The sequence below is a fragment of the Arvicola amphibius genome, chromosome 18 (genome assembly GCF_903992535.2).
Source record: "Arvicola amphibius chromosome 18, mArvAmp1.2, whole genome shotgun sequence".
NCBI classification, from domain to species: Eukaryota; Metazoa; Chordata; class Mammalia; order Rodentia; family Cricetidae; genus Arvicola; species Arvicola amphibius.
In genome coordinates, this window is record NC_052064.1 from 20,419,524 (window position 1) to 20,437,912 (window position 18,389).

At 46.3% G+C, this 18,389-nt stretch overlaps 1 protein-coding gene across 1 annotated transcript in view; it reads right to left on the bottom strand.

The window, feature by feature from the left end:
* The window catches only part of Ptprm (protein tyrosine phosphatase receptor type M), a 670,047-nt gene that overhangs the window by 76,772 nt on the left and 574,886 nt on the right, over positions 1 to 18,389 (bottom strand). Inside the window, exon 18 of the mRNA XM_038315433.1 lies at positions 9,484 to 9,571. Within this exon, the coding sequence (XP_038171361.1) occupies positions 9,484 to 9,571 (88 nt within the window). The remainder of the gene's footprint in view (positions 1 to 9,483; positions 9,572 to 18,389) is intronic.

The following is an 18,389-nucleotide window of genomic DNA, read 5'->3' on the forward strand; positions in this document are numbered from 1 at the left end:
AAGCATGGGAGATCCTTCCATTTTCTGGTATCCTCTTCAGTTTCTTCCTCCATCATAAAATTAACACACTCAGCTGCTCTGTGAAGCTCCATCTGCATAAAGACTGTTAATCCCCAAATATTTCAGATAGAGGAAATGGGGCAAATGCTCCAAAATGTCCCCAGCATATACTCTCTGGCTTCCCACATAACTCCATATCAACTTCATTCCTGATCTCTTCTTTAAATTTGCTCTCATTAGAGCACATGACCTATCCATCCACCAGCCACCTGTACATCCGTATGTCTTTTTAAAAAAGATTTATTTATTTATTATGTGTACAGTAGTCTCAGTATTCTGTCTGCATGTATGCCTGCAGGCCAGAGGGGGCACCAGACCTCATTACAGATGGTTGTGAGCTACCATGTGGTTGATGGGAATTGAACTCAGGATCTTTGGAAGAGCAGGCAGTGCTCTTAACCTCTGAGCCATCTCTCCAGCCCCCATCTATATGTCTTTGTACATGACTCCTTTACCTGTCTGATTCCATGTTCCATCCGGGTTTTGAGTTGGTTGGTTACTTTCCTTGAATGTACCCTTTCTCACTTGGGGCACTGATATTTTGGGGTTAAGAAACCAGCACATGAAGACCCGGTTATAAAAACTACCAATTATTGTTAACACTGGCCTGTGCTTTCCATGTGTACGTGTTCTGGCGTGCACGGCAGGTGTGCATGGGAGGTGTGCATGGGAGGTGTGCACAGGAGGTGTGCACGGCAGGTGTGTTGTGCCGTGCTGAAGCAGGTCTGTATGTGTAGCTAGGAAGGTGTTGGCGGGGGAAGACACTGAGCAAAGCTACCAAGACACAGTTACAAGGGAGGAAGCTCATGTTGTATAGCACGATGGTGGCAATGATCATCCCCAACAATTCATTCTATATTTTGCCACGAACTGGAAGAGATGGATTCAAAGTTCCATGATAAACATTTAAGAATGAGGAACGCTGATTATTCCATATTATGTGCACATGCACTGGACAGTCATACTGTACCGCCATCGATATTCAGAATTACTATGTATCAATGGAAAGAAAAACACTTCAGAAAACTGTTGTGGATTAAGTAAAAAAAAAAAAAAACTAAACAAGTAAAACAGGTATTTAGGCCCCAAATTCTCCAAACATGGTAGTTATACCATTTTTTAATGAAATAACATTATTTTAAAATACCCCAAGTAGCTGCAAATGCTTTCACGCTCTCCTATTTTACTGAACAATATTGGTAATGGCTTTGTAATTTTAACCGACGTGTGAGAAGATACTCTCCCAGTGGCAGGAAAAGAGCCTGAGATTTACACGCTTTCATCTCTAACCAGTTCTCCCTCTGCTAAATATTGATGGCATAGTTAAGTTAAATATTGAGTCAGAATTCCAGTGACTTAAGTAACATCTGGCCTCTGAGAGACAACTCGAAGTTAATTTAATTCCCAGTGATTTCCGCAAAGCAGGCCTTTGCTCCTTCTGTGCTAACATCTGGCCAAGGATTCTGCTGCACCCACAGCAAGGTTCAGCCTGTGAAAGAGGTGGAGTGAGCATCACTCAAGGGTGTTTGGGATGCTACCCACTGCTGATTACACTGGTGTTCCCCAGACACTTAGCCCTGGACCCCAGGCAGAGGAGAAAAGCTGGGTCTGACTGCAGGGGTCTCCGCATGCAGACCCCTCTTGGTATCCATTGGCTGGTACCTTGCCTTGTCTGTAGCTTCTCCACGTACCTCCTCCGCCAGTCTCCTCTGCTCAGAACCTTCCAGAAACCCCCGACTCTAGTTCTTGGCTTTTCTTAGTTTTCCATGTCTTTCCAAACACACTGCCTCAGTCCTCACCATTTGTCCGTCTACCTGAATTTATGCTAAAAGATCCTGCATTCCAGTTCCTTTCCATTTACCGAAATATTTGGTCTCTTCCTTCCTCTGCCCTGGTTTGCACAGCCGAGCCTGCAGAAGACAGCTGTATGTTGCTGGAGTTGCTCAATTAGCAGAGAGAGATGAACTTGGCTCCAATATAAAAATCTCAGGGAAAATGTCTTCAACATGGGCCATCAAAGTTGGGTCCCTTGTTAAGGCAATCTAGAGGGAAAGATGAGGTCAAGTACACCCCTCTAGTTTCTGATTAGCACACACACTGGGGAAGCAAGGCTGGCTCCAGCAGGGGGCAGACTCAGAATGGAGCTTTCCTTCTCTTCTGTGCAAGGACACGCTTGCTGCCTCCACTAGCGCCAAGTCAGTCTTCAGTGAACGGCTTCTCCCATCAGGACTCCAGCATCACCCAGACTCCATCTGTAAGCTCAACATGGCCCACTATTACAGCACCCTGCCCCTGGGTGGTTCCTGGGGTCTCCACATGCTCTGTGCCCCACCACAGACTCTCACTGTGCCCTTCTCTTCTACCGGAAGATTCTATCGGACCGTTCCCACCTGCCCCATTATTCACTAACTCATTTCTGGCACCAGGCCCTTCCTTACCATTCCTAGAGCAGCCCCTTTCTTTAACTATCCATCAACAGCTCATCTGAATGTTTGAAAATGTCCCCCAAATTTACTAGCTTCCCATGTCACTGCTGACCGCGAGCCCATTCCTGATCTCTTCTTCGGATGTGTTCTTATCTGAGTATATATCCCGTCCATCTATCAGCGTCCCGTCCGTCTGTCTATCCGGCCTTTTATCTATCTGACCCTTTACATTCTACCCAGATTTGTTTTGGATTGAGTTGCTTTGTTTGAATCTACAACATACATTTCTCACTTGGGCTACTAAGTGATCTCTTAACTGATCGATTTTCTATTCCACAGTTTGATCCAAAAAATTCCAGTGCGTGTTTGATGAACAACACATTCTCATTTAGTGAAATTCCTTTGTTTGTCTAATAAAGAGTGAATGACCTAATGTGGTTTGGGTTCTCCCCTCCTTCTCCCTTTCTGGCATTTAACGCTCACCTTTCCATTCCAACCACCTCGCTTTCCCTGTTGCGCAGATTCAAGTCCCCCACTGCCTGTGTGGCAGTGTAACAGGGGTGGCTTACACGATGCCCCCTCTGTCGCAGTCTTTCTTGTCTTATCACGTTGTCTTGCCATGTTCCACGTCACACCCTCAGGGGGCCTTCCCACACCTCCAAATAAGTCAGTCCCCAAAACTCCAGCTTTAATGGGATCATGTCCCGTTGGTTGTGCCCTTAACTTGTATCTCAATCATTTGCGACATCATGTATAATCATGCAATTCCTTCCACAGCTCCTCCAACTTCTGCCCTGGGACTCTCGGGTTCATGAGGGTAGGGATTCTACCAACTTTGTCACTTGCCTCAGTAACACCCCAGTGCCTCGTGCCTGAAATTTCCCACCCACCTCTCCCCTCTGCCTGTTCTCGCCTTGTAGTTACTGCTCTCTTCACCCTCCGCCTCAAGTTCTGACTTGTGTCCTGCTCTCCCACGAGGGTCCTCCTGGACCACATCCTAAAACCTGAACCTTGCACCCCACACCATCACTCTGCCTGCCCAGTTCCCTCATTCCAGCGTCTCTTTGCAATGCACATTCTACATCATACTCTTAGTGGCTGCTCGGTCTGGTCTGCGGTCCTCCCGCCATCCTGTCTATTGGGTGCCCCGCTGGGTCTCCGATATACACAACAGTGTCTAGTGTATATGAGGCACACATGTAAACATATGTGGAGGCAGGGATTTCAGCTTGGCTCAGGACCAGGCGCACAGTAATTAAATATGTATCGGTTGAATAAATGGCAAAGAAGAAGAGAGAGAATCTGCCTGGGAATGCCGTGTCTATGGATTCTGGCTCGTCCTCTTCTCTACCAGTATCCCATAATGGGGAGCAGCTGCAAAGGGGCTGCCTCGTTAGCTGGGAGATTTGGTGATTGCCTTTGCCTGGAGTTAAGTTATAACCGGGAATCGCTGAGAGGATTAGAAGAGCTCCGTCAGTGCGTGTGGTGGTGGTGATGGCAGACGGAACGCTCGCTTCGATGTGGAGAGGGCCAGCTCAGCAAATTTATAGTGTAACTAAAGGAAAAGCTTAACTTACTTAAGAGCAAAGCCAATAAACAGTGTGGAGGTGCCATTAGCACCGGTTTATATGCAAACACGGCTTTGAAACAATGAGCGTGATCATTACGAGCTTCCTTCATGCTCTTCAGAAAGCACCGCGGAGAATTTCTATGATATGTGCACTGCATCCCACAATTCCTCACGCCAAGAGGAGGGGCTGCCCTCAATGCCTTGACTCCACGAAGCAGACATCTCAGTGAGGGGAACTGGCCTTTCTGCATTCATATAAATCTCTAGGGAGGCAGAATGCCAACTGCTGTCTATACCTATAAAGATATAACCATATATACATGGGGACACACACAAGGGTTAGATTAGGTTAGGTTAGGTAAGAATTCTTACCCCCCTCAAATCTTTGCATAGCTTCTATAATAACTAAGAGATATTCATTCTCTCTCTCTCTCTCTCTCTCTCTCTCTCTCTCTCTCTCTCACACACACACACACACACACACACGGTCACACATATTAACGAAGCAGTTTCTGAATGGCACTACTCACGTTAGTAAAAAGCACTCCAGTAGATTCACAAACACGGCTAAAGGAACTCATTCTTGGGTCTTCTCCCCAGTGACCCCACTCTCAGGTCACACGGTCTCACACAGATACGGGGCAGAGGCTATTGTCAGGCGCTTCTCCAATTCATGACAAAGGTGGTGGTTTTTCCTCACGCATGTATAGTATTGAAAACCCCAGTTCACACAGAGTATATCACTAGTTGTAAAGACCTGGATGCTCTACTGTAGAAACATTAATAACTGGCAGGTTCAAGGGATCAATGCCTCAGGGGATGTCAACACAAAAGTCCCAGAGATAATTACACAAATAGCCAGTTTATAGACTTGCTATATCATAAATAAATGATGCACACGATACACAGTCACACAAAATATGCTTACATAAATAACGAGTTAGAAATGACAGACTAATCTAGAGAGAGTTTAGAAAATGTAGCAAACTAGGAGGAGGGAAGGCTGTGCACTTGGAGAGGCATCCAGGTACTGCAGAGACAGGAGGAGGGAGACCGGATGGAGTAGCTGGGGTAGGGGAGTCTCTGCGTGACATCGTCCCTGGAAAGGCGCACAAACAGGGCAATCCAATGTGGCAATGCGGAGAGAGGACAAAGAGGAGACAGGGTGGAAAGCACCCAGAAGATTGGAAATGTGACATGCAAGGCCACAGGCAGCCACGTGACACAGCCCAGTCTGTGGAGAGCCGGCTCGCTGGTCACAGGGATGGTGACTATTAAGTGGCAGGATGGCATTGTGTTTACTTCACAATTCTGATATGCTCAGTCTTTATGCTTTCATTTCAAATGACACTATTATTATTGTTCTAAGCTATTAAAGAATAAGAGAGGAAGGGCTGGAGAGGTGGCTCGGCAGTTAAGAGCTCTGGCGGCTCTTCCAGAGCTGGGTTCGACTCGCAACACCCACCTGGCAGCTCACAAATGTCTGTAAGTCCAGGGGGATCTGATACCCTTACCTATGTGCAGGTCAAACACCAATGCACATAAAAATAAATCATTAAAAAGAATAAGACAGCAGTTGTGATGAAGACAATATACTCTCCCCACCACAGGGAACAATGATGCCATTTTAATGTTCACTTTTATAGCAGGCTATGCTCTCAGAAAATTGCCACATTAAGAAGGTTCATGGCTCACCCAAGATCATTCAGATGGAAGCATGATGAGACCCCAAATCAGCCCCACCAACCCCAAGTCCTATGGTCTCCCATTTTCCCTCCAGGGTCTTTCCTGATCACTGCTTCTCCCTCTATGCTCCCCTCAGGTCCCAGCAGGACCTCAGCAATGTAGTTCCACTTGACAGCCGGAGACCTACTATTTCCTGCCTGTCTCGGCCTGTCTGTCTCTCATGCTGGAAACCTACGGAGTCAGCAAGATTTCAATCTGCTCTACTTCCGTCTGTATGTTCTGTGAAATAGCCACAGTTGGTCCTTCTGCCACGTTACTCCCTTCTGCCCTAGTTGTATGGCTTTGAAAACAGACGCTTAAATAGTAACTGTGTCTTAGGATAGAGGCTCAAAGGTTAAGAGTACTGGCTGCTTTTTCAGAGGACCCAAGCTTGATTCCTGGCACCCACGTGGATGTCCGCAACCAACTTTAACTCCTATGCCTTTTTCTGGCCCCCTCAGGCACCAGGCATGCATGTGGTGTAAATGTGTGCAGACACACACAGACAGACAAACAGACACGCACACATACAGACTCACACATGCACATATGTATCCTCACACAGACACACATGCAGATATACATAGAGAAAAACAGACACACACAGACACACATACAGACATAGAGACAAGCGCGCGCGCACACACACACACACACACACACTCATCTCATGCTGTCCTTACAGAGAGTAAACGAGTTAAGTCTGTGTAAATTGCTGAGTGGTGTGCAATCTAGTAAATGCTAGCTTTCATAGGTTAACATATCCCCGATCACAAGTGCTTGGAACCAGAAATGGGAATTTTGGGGTTCTGGAATACTGCAGGGATACATATTTACACACACACATACAAACATAGTATGTATGTATATATACACACAGACACAGACAAGATCTCTTGGGATGAGGACCCAAGCCTACAGGTGAATTTCATTTATGCCTCATGCCCTCCCTGAATGCACAGCCCGAAAATAGTTTTATACAATTTGGAAAACCGTTTTGTACTGTGGAATGTCATTGCTGTGGGCATTTCTACTTGTGGCATCTTTTCATGCTCAAAATGCCTCAGATTCTGGATGTCAGATCTCAGAGCGAAGATGTTCAACCTCAGGGACGTTTCCCCCATCATTGGAAGGTATTTCTCAGGCTGGGGAGGTAGTTCCGTGTGTAAGAGAGCCTGCGGTTCAAATTCCCAGGACCCACGTAAGAAGGCAGGGATGGCTGTGCCTTGCCTGCTACTTTAGTGCTATGGAAGGGAAAGACAGGACGATGGCTGGAGCTTGCTGGCCACCAGCCTAGGTCCAAGGTCAGAGACAGGTCTTGTTTTAAGGGACTAAGGAAGCGAGGGGGTACAGCAAGACTCAGAGCCCTCCTAGTATCTATGCATATCCACCCGTACATGTATGTGCTCTCAAACATGCATGTGCACATACCCTCCCTTCAAAGCGTTTCACAAGTAACCTACAAGGTAAGCACTCAGCTAGACTTCCTGGAGAAGCAGGCTTGGTGCTCTACTGCACAAAACTCCCTTTAGCATGGCATGGCCTTTGGAATTCCCAGAACAAAGACACACTACACTGAATCCAGGACAAGAACCCTGTCACTTGGTGTGTGAAAGAACATCTTGCTTGGACCTTAACATGAAGCAGAAGAGATTCCTGGTCAGGGTCTTGCAAGCCATGAGAGAAATATGGATTCATCCACAAAGCAAGGCTGCAGTGGATCTCAGCGACCATAACTGGGAAGGTCCATGTAGGCCAAGAAGAGCTGCTTTCCTCTGTAATCCTCTACGATGAGTTAAAGACAGCCACAGTCATCAGTCTGCCTGCTGGCTCTGTCCCAGGGCAGGATCAACAGCTATGACCTCTGCTATGCTATGACCTCTGCTATGCTATGACCTCTGTACTGTCAGTACTCAGTACTGATCTAGTGTCCCAGAGTGCCAACTCTCTTCACCAAGGGGAAATCCAACTCTAGACCTCAGGGCACATTTCCTGCCCATAATGACAGTGATTCAGCCACGAAGCCCTAAGCTACCATGGTGTGTTTTAAAGGCCAGCCAATGAAGCATTCCAATGCGACATTTATATCCCTGAGAAGGCAGCAGTTTGCCTTTATTTGTATCCAAAGGGAAGAAGGCAAGGCTTGGCTGGAACCTTCTGTGTTCTGTGTAGGCCCTACTCAGCAATCAACAATCTGTATGGTTGTGATGGTTTGAATGAGAATTGGCCCTCATAGGGCCATGTTTAAATACCTGGACTCCAGTTGCTGGAGCTGTTTCCGAAGGATTAGGAGGTGTGTCACTGGGGATGGGCTTTGATGTTTCAAAAGTCCATACCATCCCAGTCTCTCTCTCTCTCTCTCTCTCTCTCTCTCTCTCTCTCTCTCTCTCTCTCTCTCTCTCTCTCCCTCCCTCTCTCTCTCCCCCCACCACTTGTTGATAAGGATATAAGCTCTCAGCTACTGCTCCAGAGCCATGCTCCCTGTCATGATGGTCACGGAATCTAACCCTCTTGAATTGTGAGCCCCAAATTAAATGCTGCCTTTTATAAGCTGCCTTGCTTATGGTATTTTGTCAAGGAAATAGAAAAGTAACTAGGTAACTGTTCAGTATGATAGCCACTAGTGTCATGCTCTATTTAAATCCAAAATAACGAAAATGAAACAAAAGTTAAAGAATTCAGTTTCTCAGTCATAACAGCCGCATTCCAAGCACTCAGTAACCTGTGACTCGAATGGATGAGCAGGTCTGCAAAAGCATCGGAAGTGTCTGGGGCATCACTACCATAGAAACGTACTGTCAAGCCACGGAACGTTCAGGCAGGCAGCAGGATTTAGCTGTGCTTTCACGATCAATAAAACAAATACACGGCTCCCTTGAAATTCCTGTTCCCTCCAAGTTTGTTCTTTCCTAAGTAACATGGCATGGTGAGCGAGACACTCCTAGCCAGGCCCAGGCTCATGCTCCTTCATCAACAGCCTGGATTCTGCAAGGTGGCCACAGTGGGCCCATCAGCACCTTGATGCCATCCTCCACGACTTGGAGCAGTTGAATGCAGAGGATGGATGGTCTGAGCCCTGGGAGAAGGAGGCTCATCAATCTGCTATGCGTCTCGGCATGGTTACGGAACATTAATGAGGCCGGGCTCCATTTAAAAGCTGTCTGAGGCATTATGGATGGCAGCGCTTGGTTTCACATGCGCTGGGGATTTCTGAGATATAATCCCAGCCCTTTGGCTAATGAGTATTGTGATACAGAGACGATCATTTAACTTCCGAGTTTCGCTTTCCTGGCCTTAAAATGGGGCTATTACTGACCTACCGAACCCAGTGTCCAGAGGATTAATGCGCCAATGTGTGCGCAGCTCTGTGCATGAAGCCTGCTGGAAGCCATTGCTTCTATTCATCCTCATGCAGCAGTTGGGAAACATTAGGCTTGGGATGTTTATGCCTTCCAAATGCATTTTCTTCCTCAGCGTTGTAACACGACCTGCATTAGCTACACCTTAAATCTAAAAGTAAAACCAGGTTCCCAGGAAGGGTGCACCGATGTAGCTGGGGTCACAGCTGATTTTTCCTTCGTTTAGTACAAGCCTTAACACTAGCTCTTGCAGCAGAGATGGGGGCAGTAATTGCACAGTAAATCCTCACTGCATGAGCCTGGTGGCCAGTCCTACCAGGCGCACACGGCCATTGTCACTTACATGCAATGATGTTTCCGTATCTGTTCTTCATTCTGTTCTCGTCCTTCTTAGCGGAGTCCCATGGTGCAGACTGTCCTTCAAAGAAGCTCTGGAAGAAAGAGGAGGTGACACTAAGCATGACAAAGTGAACAGAGGGGTCTTAATGGGAGAGGGGGTGTCCTTAAAACGTGGGCAACGGTCAAGCGGGCACCAGTCACAAGAATGAAGCTTTTTTATCTTGGGGATATTTTGTTTGACTTTTGTTAAACGTTGTTTTTGCATTGGCTAGCCTCTCACAGAGATAGAAGGCAAAGAGAAAACCCACAATTTATTTGAATAATACTCTACTGGAATATTCAGTGAAGAAAACAATTTCCCCAAATTTCACTCTAAATTTTCACTACTCTTTTTAAGACACACGAAGGTGCCAGCCTGGTCTACAAGAGCTAGTTCCAGGACAGGCTCCAAAGCCACAAAGAAACTCTGTCTCGAAAAACCAAAAAAAAAAAAAAAAAGACACATGAAGGTATTTTTTTCCTTTCTAATTAACCAAAGGACTGTTATTTTGGGCTAGCACCTTCGTGACTTCAAGATTAAAATCCTATAATATATTTTGAATTTCATTTAGATGTCTTATGCCTGGAGGCTTTAATAGTCACATTAGGTTTTCCTATCCCATTTATAATGAAAACACCTTTTGATACCAGTGGACAAACAACAAGACTGATCCCATGATCTTCATTCCCATGTTAGTGCCCACTGACATTTCCCCTGTAGTCAACTCCACACAGAAGTTATGGGCAGCGTGCTAGGTAACATGGCCACTGAGAGAAGCTTGTTTCTTGTCTTTGTCACAGACACTAGCTAAACGGATCCCTAGTACCGCTGAGATGGGCTCAAGCGGTTCTAGGCTAGCCTGCCTGGCATGCAGCGTCCCAACCATGGGTTCAATGGTCAGGCTGGGCATAGGCTATGCTGCCTGTCATCAGGCTGGACTCTGAGAGGGGACAGCATGGTCAGCACTTACCTGGAGCTTATGCCCTCGTGGCTTACTGAATGAATGACAGATGACACTGTTTCGTTACAGTGCACAATTGTTTTGATATAAAAGAAAGTGTCCCGCCGGGCGGTGGTGGCGCATACCTTTAATCCCGGCACTCGGGAGGCAGAGGCAGGCAGATCTCTGTGAGTTTGAGGCCAGCCTGGTCTACAAGAGCTAGTTCCAGGACAGGCTCTAAAAAAACGATGCAGAGAAACCCTGTGTCGAAAAAAAAAAAAAACAAAAAAAAAAAAAACAAAAAAAAGAAAGAGTCCCAAGACTTTGGAAACCTGTCTGTATCCGTCCATTTTCTATAATTTGAATGACATAGTAGAGGCAGGCTGCTTATAAAGACAAAGGAGACTTGCTAATGCATACCCAAGATCACACAGCCCTGCTTGCTTGGCCCTTGGTGGTGGATGGTGTCAGGCTAGAAACACAGTGGCAGAAGGTTTGGGGGGTCAGAGTGGAACACAGGAAGGCTGAGAGACGGGGATCCCACAATCCCTTCAGAGGCCCTCCTCCAGTGGACCTAAGAATTTGCCACCAGGCTTCACTTCTTAAAGGCTCCATGTTGAAAGGAAGCCAGAGCACAGTGAAGTCCAAACTTCCAAGCATGAACTACACCGCAGCACCGTATGGATGCCCTTCATAGATTTCACTCAGATATAACGGTGCCATCCCCATTTATCTTACCAAATCAGGTCTTTTCCTATACTCTAGCTGAGTTCTCACAACTAATAGGCTGTGGAGAAGAGCCCGATCATAGCTGGGTCCAGCCCCTGGATTTTAAACCGTCATCGGTGGACCCATGGCACAAAGCAGCAGAAGCCACCACTTCATGGCGTGCAGGAGCACAAAGATCATACCATCAACATGAGAACTAAGTAGTAAATTGCCTATCTTCATCTAAGGTCCCTTGGCCATGAGCATACAAAAGACATTCTACTTTTGAAAAACATTTAAACTATATTTATCACTGTGAAAAATCTTAGGGAGAGTGTCTGCAGAGGTCAGTCAGTGGTTAAGAGCACTCGCTGCTCTTGCAGAGGACCTGGATTTGGTTCCAAGCACCCACATAAGGGCTCATAACCATTTGTAACTCAAGATTTAGTGGATATGATGTTCTTTTCTGGCCTCTGTGGGTAAAACGCTTATACATATAAAATAAAAATAAATTTACAAAAAACCCTTAAGAAAAGACAAAGATTAGAGGTTCTGTATATGAACAATAGAAATGACAGCCATTTATTACTGTTTGAAGAATAAACTACCCGAGGATAGCGAATATTTTTAAGTTATTGATAAATGAAGACAATAAAGCACAGCTAAAAGCTCACCAGATAATTCCACCTGGAAAAAGGCCATAATACAACCAGGGGATTATAAGCACATAGCCCATGACAAGCTACAGCATGTTAACTCTACTCTGCCTTATAATACACATTTAAAAATAGCTCCAGGGATTTCTAAAGTCAAATATTCTTGTTCTCAAAGTGTCTTTGTTATTCTATGAATGACAATTATTTCACAGTTTGAGTAATAACTATGATTTGACTTCTAACAATGTAATTCTACTTCAAGTTTGTCATGATTTAATTACCAATTTCACTTCTGCCTTTTCTACTCATCTAAAAAGTTCTGTTTTTTTTTCCTTTATTATTCTGTAGGAAGAGGGAAGAAGATAACCGACTTTGAGGGGGACGCTGACATTTTCTAGTGAGCCCCTGCTGCAGTTTACGGGGTCACCAGAGGCACAGCGTCACAAGGGCACAGACAACCTGCCCCAGTCCTGCCAGGCAGAGGCCCCTGTGTGGTCTGGTGCTTATTTATCCTGCAGCTGTGTCTTCAGTGAGGTCGCAGGACTTCCAAGAGCCCCTACGCATAGCAGTTATGTGATCCCATTGTTTCCATTGTTAACTGGTGACCAGGAAAGACACCAGTCAGCAAATGCGAGAATAACCAATCTCGTCCCATTTCTGAGCGTATACTGAGGCGGGCATCAGCTAGAGTCTCGGGATGAATGAGTTCGTCATCTCAGCTGAGCCTTGCTGGGGTAAAGGTAGGAGGGAGCAATGTATTCTCGTAACCCCTACTTTTTTGTGAGCCATCCCGCTCTGACAGGGACGTTATAGGGAAAGGCAAGACTACTGCTACCTAAAAGAATATGGGTAATTTTTAGATTTCCATCTAAAGATACTGGAGACCATTTACTTTTAGATGTCACATTTCTTCATAGTGGAGGTTTTCAGTTAGGACGTTAAACTAGCTAGAGCCTCCACATTAATGGGTGCTCTGTGGAGACGTAGCATGACGCATGGGTCCCTCACATCAGAGCCTGTGTTAATTACAGTCCTCATGGCTACAGCCACGGTTGCTCGCCTTGCACTTGTGTAGGACAGCATGGTGGCTGGAGCTTAGGGCAGAGCACCCAGAGAGCAGAGGACATCGATGTTTAGCTCTGTGCTTGGCACTGCTTTATTTTGTTCATCCTCAGCCCAAGACCTGGTGCCATCTACATTCAGGGTGGGGCTCTCTACCTCCTTAATGCTTGCTGGAAAGGGTTTGCCAGTCTCATAGGTGATTGTAAATCCTGTTAAGGCGACAGGAAGAAGTACTCGGCACCCAAAGTAACTCATCACCCAGAGCCTAGGATCACTCAGCACCCAGCACCCAGGGTTAGTCCACACACAGCACCCAGGGTTACTCAGCACACAACACCCAGGGTTACTCAGCGCACAGCACCCATGGTTACTCAGCGCACAGCACCCAGGGTTACTCAGCACACAGCACCCAGGGTTACACAGTACACAGCACCCAGGGTTACTCAGCACCCAACACCCAGGGTTACTCAGCACCCAACACCCAGGGTTACTCAGCACCCAACACCCAGGGTTACTCAGCACACAACACCCAGGGTTACTCAGCACACAGCACCCAGGGTTACTCAGCACACAACACCCAGGGTTACTCAGCACACAACACCCAGGGTTACTCAGCACACAACACCCAGGGTTACTCAGCACACAGCACCCAGGGTTACTCAGCACACAGCACCCAGGGTTACTCAGCACACAGCACCTGTGGGTCTCTTGGTTTCGAATTCTCAGAGACAAGAACACAGGTCATTAGCGCTGTGCAACTGCTTTGCATCTAGGTTGTAACCATGCCCCACAGACACGGGCAACCTCATACAGAGCAGGTGTGTTCTTTTCCTTTTTATTAATTTCTTATTCATTCTTTTTCTTTCTCGACGAGGCTGAGGCTTCTGACAATGATACCAGTCCATTCTGTTTGGCTTTGCTTTGTGTCTGCACAGTGGATTATCACTAGTCAAGTTCCCAACAAGCAGAATGCACAGTAGGAGGTCGGGTGCTGGGACGCTCCCTGGGGAGTCGCAGACAGACTGCTCGTCAAGAGACTGGTTACATGTATTCCTACCCAGGGTAGTGTCGGTTTTCAAGCCCCTCTTAATGAACTGATTTGCGTTATAAGACTCACATATGTGCACCTTTTCCTCTGGGCAAGAATATCGAGGTTTTTAAGATATGTTTTTTTTTAAAGAAATATTTTAAGAGGTTAAAGCTATACAACTTTCTCTAAGTGACTCAGATTGAAGCTTTGATTAGAATTCAACCTTGAACCGATATTCTCGGGAAGAGACACTACATAATTTATGCTGTATCTTTCTAGATGGTTCTTTGGAATAGTTTTGTCAAATCCACTGTAAGTACAGCCAGCCAACCTTTGAATCCGCTCAGTGCCCTGGCAGAGACCCCTTGGCCTTTTCTCTCCTCAGATGTCTCTGTTCTTCTCAAGCTTAGGTACAGACCTCGGTTCCTCCTCTCTCTCTCTCTCACCTCATGGTTTTCACTGGATACAATTATTTGCAAGTTCATTCAAATCAAATTTAATCAAAGCATAGATGATCTAGGGAAATGGCCCAATGAGAGAGAGCAGAGGGGACATCGGAGGGACAGTGTGACGATGCTTATTTGGTAGTCGACCTGCATCTCTGCAGCAGTACCTCAAGGACGAGCCTAGGAGACAGAGAGCCATGCCCCGCATCCCCAGGACACGTATTACAGGAGGAGCTTCAACTACCACATGCACAGCCAGGCATTAGGTGTTTAGGGCAGGTCTTTAATATGCAGGTACAATTCAATGCACTAACTATGGTTTTTTATTACAAAAACCCTACTTTATGCATTTTGGGGATTTAAGTTAATGGTCTCACTGCACCTTCTGTTAGAATTTTCATAAATATACTTATGCTTTTATTCCACTTAAAATGTAATTAAAGTGTTCCCTCTGACTACTTTAGCTCCTATATACCAAGAAAAGGCAGCAAACCTGGGAACCGCTCTGAGAGAGTAATACGTTTCTGAAACAATAAAAAACAAAAACCAGGCAGGCTCCAGTGAATACCAATGACTTAAAGCAGAGCTTTAAGACGCCGTGCTCGCCACGGTCACGGGGCAGAAGGAAATTGAACATCCTGCACGCTGTCATCTTTTTCTGAATAGGGAACGTGTTCTTGTGATTCAATAACCTCCTCCCATACCCCTCGTACCACCTTCATTTCCCACAGGACACAATTACACCTCGCAGTGGCCCACCGCGAGAGAACGGTACTCCAAAAGGATGCAGTCTGTTAAAAATGCCACAGCTCTCAGATATTAAAAAGAGAGGAAGGAAACCCTATTCAACAGAAAAGCCAGGATTACGGGCCAAGTCGGTATGGAACGGCAGCCTTTACAGGCAGTGCGGGGTCAAGTGTTTTAGAGGCTTCTGAAATCGAATTTTTCCTCCCTTTCTCTTATGAATAAAATTGTGCACGTTAAAACTATTGAAATCATCACCCGGAAAGGAGGAAGATGAACCCATTGGGGCATGCAGAGTCTCTGAACTTTCTTTGTTTTCTGTCTATATTTCTCTTCTGGTTCTTCCAAGCATTGCATTTTATTAGGTCCATATAAACAATTTATTGCTAGAGCACTAAAGCAATGGGAAACATCTAACTTTGCCTGAATGGCCACAAAGTGGAGTGCTGATGGAACGGGGCCCAGAAGTTCATGCCCAGTGGTTGCGGTGGCCTCTGGTCACTGTCCTCCTCTAATGGCCCAGACAAAAGCAATCAAAGTATAGGACACTTCAAGGCCAGAAGAGGTGGAAATGGATGAGAACAAGAATCTAGAGCCATTTGTGTGGTGTCTACAGAAACCACTGCACCTTTTGAAGAAGTTATCAAACTCTTAGCAATTCAGTGGCCTTTAAAAAGTAACAACTTAGGGGCCGAGAGGTGGCTCAGAGGTTAAGAGCACCAACTGTTCTTCCTGAGGTCCTGAGTTCACTTCCCAGTGACCACATGGTGACTCACAACCATTTCTATATAACTGGTGCCCTCTTCTAGTGCGCAGGCATACATGCAGATAGAGCACTGTATATCCAATAAAATAAATCAAATCTTTAAAAAGTCACAGCTTATTCCCATTAGGAACCATGCAGAACTTTTCTACTTTTGAGTATCAGGAGGATGAGGACCTGGGTGGTACTCGTCCTTTGATGGTCTTCCTTTATCCAACATTGTTTTGTAACCTAAAACCAACCATGGAGCCTCTGTGGCCAGAATGAGTCCCTCTGTGTCTGGCTGGCCTTCAGAACTTATTTCTTATGCTGTTGAATGTCACCCTGAGTGAAAGCAATGTGACATCCATAGCAAAGTAATAAAATGGCTCTCTCTGGAAATACACCCTTGCTGGGTATCTAAAGCACACCCAATCTTTGTGTTTACACTTGCCCCCAAAATTTCAGAATCCTTCCAGTGGTCACACGTCCCATTAATGATGTAACATATTCCATAGCTGGGCGGCGGCACACGCCTTTAATCCCAGCATTGGGGAGGCAGAGGCAGGCAAATCTCCATGAGTTCAAGGCCTGCCTGGTCTACAAGAGGTAGTTCCAGGACAGCTAGGGCTGTCACACATAGAAACTCTGTCTTGAAAAAAAAAAAAAGGATGTAACATATTTCTCAAGTGCACCAAAGCAGAAGACCATGATCCACTGATCCAGTGGAAGGGAAGAAGGAAGCAGAGCCAACTAACCGACAACTGAATACAAACTCCTTAGATAAATGAGGGACGGAGGCAAAGGCAGGGACACGTGATATCGGAGCAGTGGGCACACTGCGGCTGCTTCAGGAAGGGGTGGTCTCTACGGAGCTGGGCAAGCTGCGGTACAGCATTGGTTAGAAAGGCAGAGGCGGGAGCGTAGGGGCGGCCGATGTTTGCTTTAAAAGAAAGCATTTCCTTAAAAGGCAGCCTAGGGAAAAGGCAGTGCTGTGCAGCCCTTCTTTTGGGGGTGCTTTCCTCAGATTTGAGGGCATTTCTTGTTGCCTGAACCTGTGAGGAAACTCTCAGTTTAGAATTTGAGGAGACCTGGCTCCCCAGAACCTGCTCCTGAAGGGGGATTTCAAAGGCTTCTCAATGACTTTTCAGGGCCCAGAGGCGGCACCTACAATCCAGTCTTCCTCGACAGGGTCTCTGCTATTTATCATTGAGTGAGGACAGGTATAGCCAGTGGCAGGACTGGCAGGGATCTATAACTGTTGAATATCCACCATGTGATGCTGGAGTCCAAGTTGACTTTTTCAGGTTGAACTCCGGTTAGTCCCCCACCCCTCTCATGGTTATGCTGTGTCAAGAGAGGATGGATGGGATCTTGCGGAGATTCTGGAACCTGGATCCATCCCTGTCCCTGCATTACGCTCGCAAACCCCAAGGAGACCTCTGCAATCAGCAGTGATGTCATTGGGCCACCAGGTACAGACATGAAGGTAAGGTGTTACCGGTTCTGGATGTCACATCAGACTGAAGTCTACCTCCATGATTACCACCCAGGACTGTGCAGAGGCTGTTTTCATTTCCCCTGAGACACAGATAGTGCTGGGCTGTGGGTTATTAGCACTGCTGGGAACTGCAATTTCCTCCCTTTCTGCACCTGACTCCAAACAGCTGTCGGTGAGCCTGAGCTAGAGGCACCCAGTCCTTCCAAATGCACTTCCTTGGCAAAAGGTAATCTGGAAACTACCAGAGAGCAAACAGATGCTTCTGTGGAAAATGCCAGCTTCTCCTGTCCACAGAGCAGCTGAAAAAGTGAGTCCCTGTTTATTTTTCATTGAACGACAACAGCCGTTTCCAAGTCAGTCTCTTGCTGCCCTGTGGTCCGTACAACACTGCTTCACAGTCTCAGCTCCCTGGCACTTAACCCTGGGAGTCCTCCTTCCCACAGATGCCAGGACTGAGGTACATGTCTGTCTGTATAACGGTGTGTCACATGCTGTACGGCTCAAGCAGTCTGCCAGCCACCACTCTGGTGTTAAAGCTTGAGACCTGAAGACATCTTTGCTGACGCTGGGAGTAAATTTTGTCACCTCTCTGATGACCTTCTGTCCCCCAATCTCCTCCAGCGGCTTTGGTCTTTTCCTTCTCTGGTTCTACCTGTCACGCAGAAGCAAGACAACGTTTCTCCCTTTCTTTTGATGTTAGCGATTGAATCCAGGGTCTCACTATGCTAAGTGCATGCTCACCACAGAGCGCTACCCCAACTCCTGGGGTAGATGCTTTGTGCTTGCGGATCCGTTAGTAACTAAAGCAGAATACAAAGTAGACGCGCACCTTCAAGGGTGACTTCTTAGAAAGCTGTGACTTTTACAAAGTTCCCACCTCAGAAATCAGGGTACACACAAGCTCTGTCAAATATGACTGAAAAGCCAAAGAACACATTTTAAAGAGATGACAGGTTCGGGTATGAATAAGTGTAGCAGAAAAAGGAATTTTAATGTGCAATTCGTGGCGCTCTTCTGACATGTATTAATTTATAAAATTTC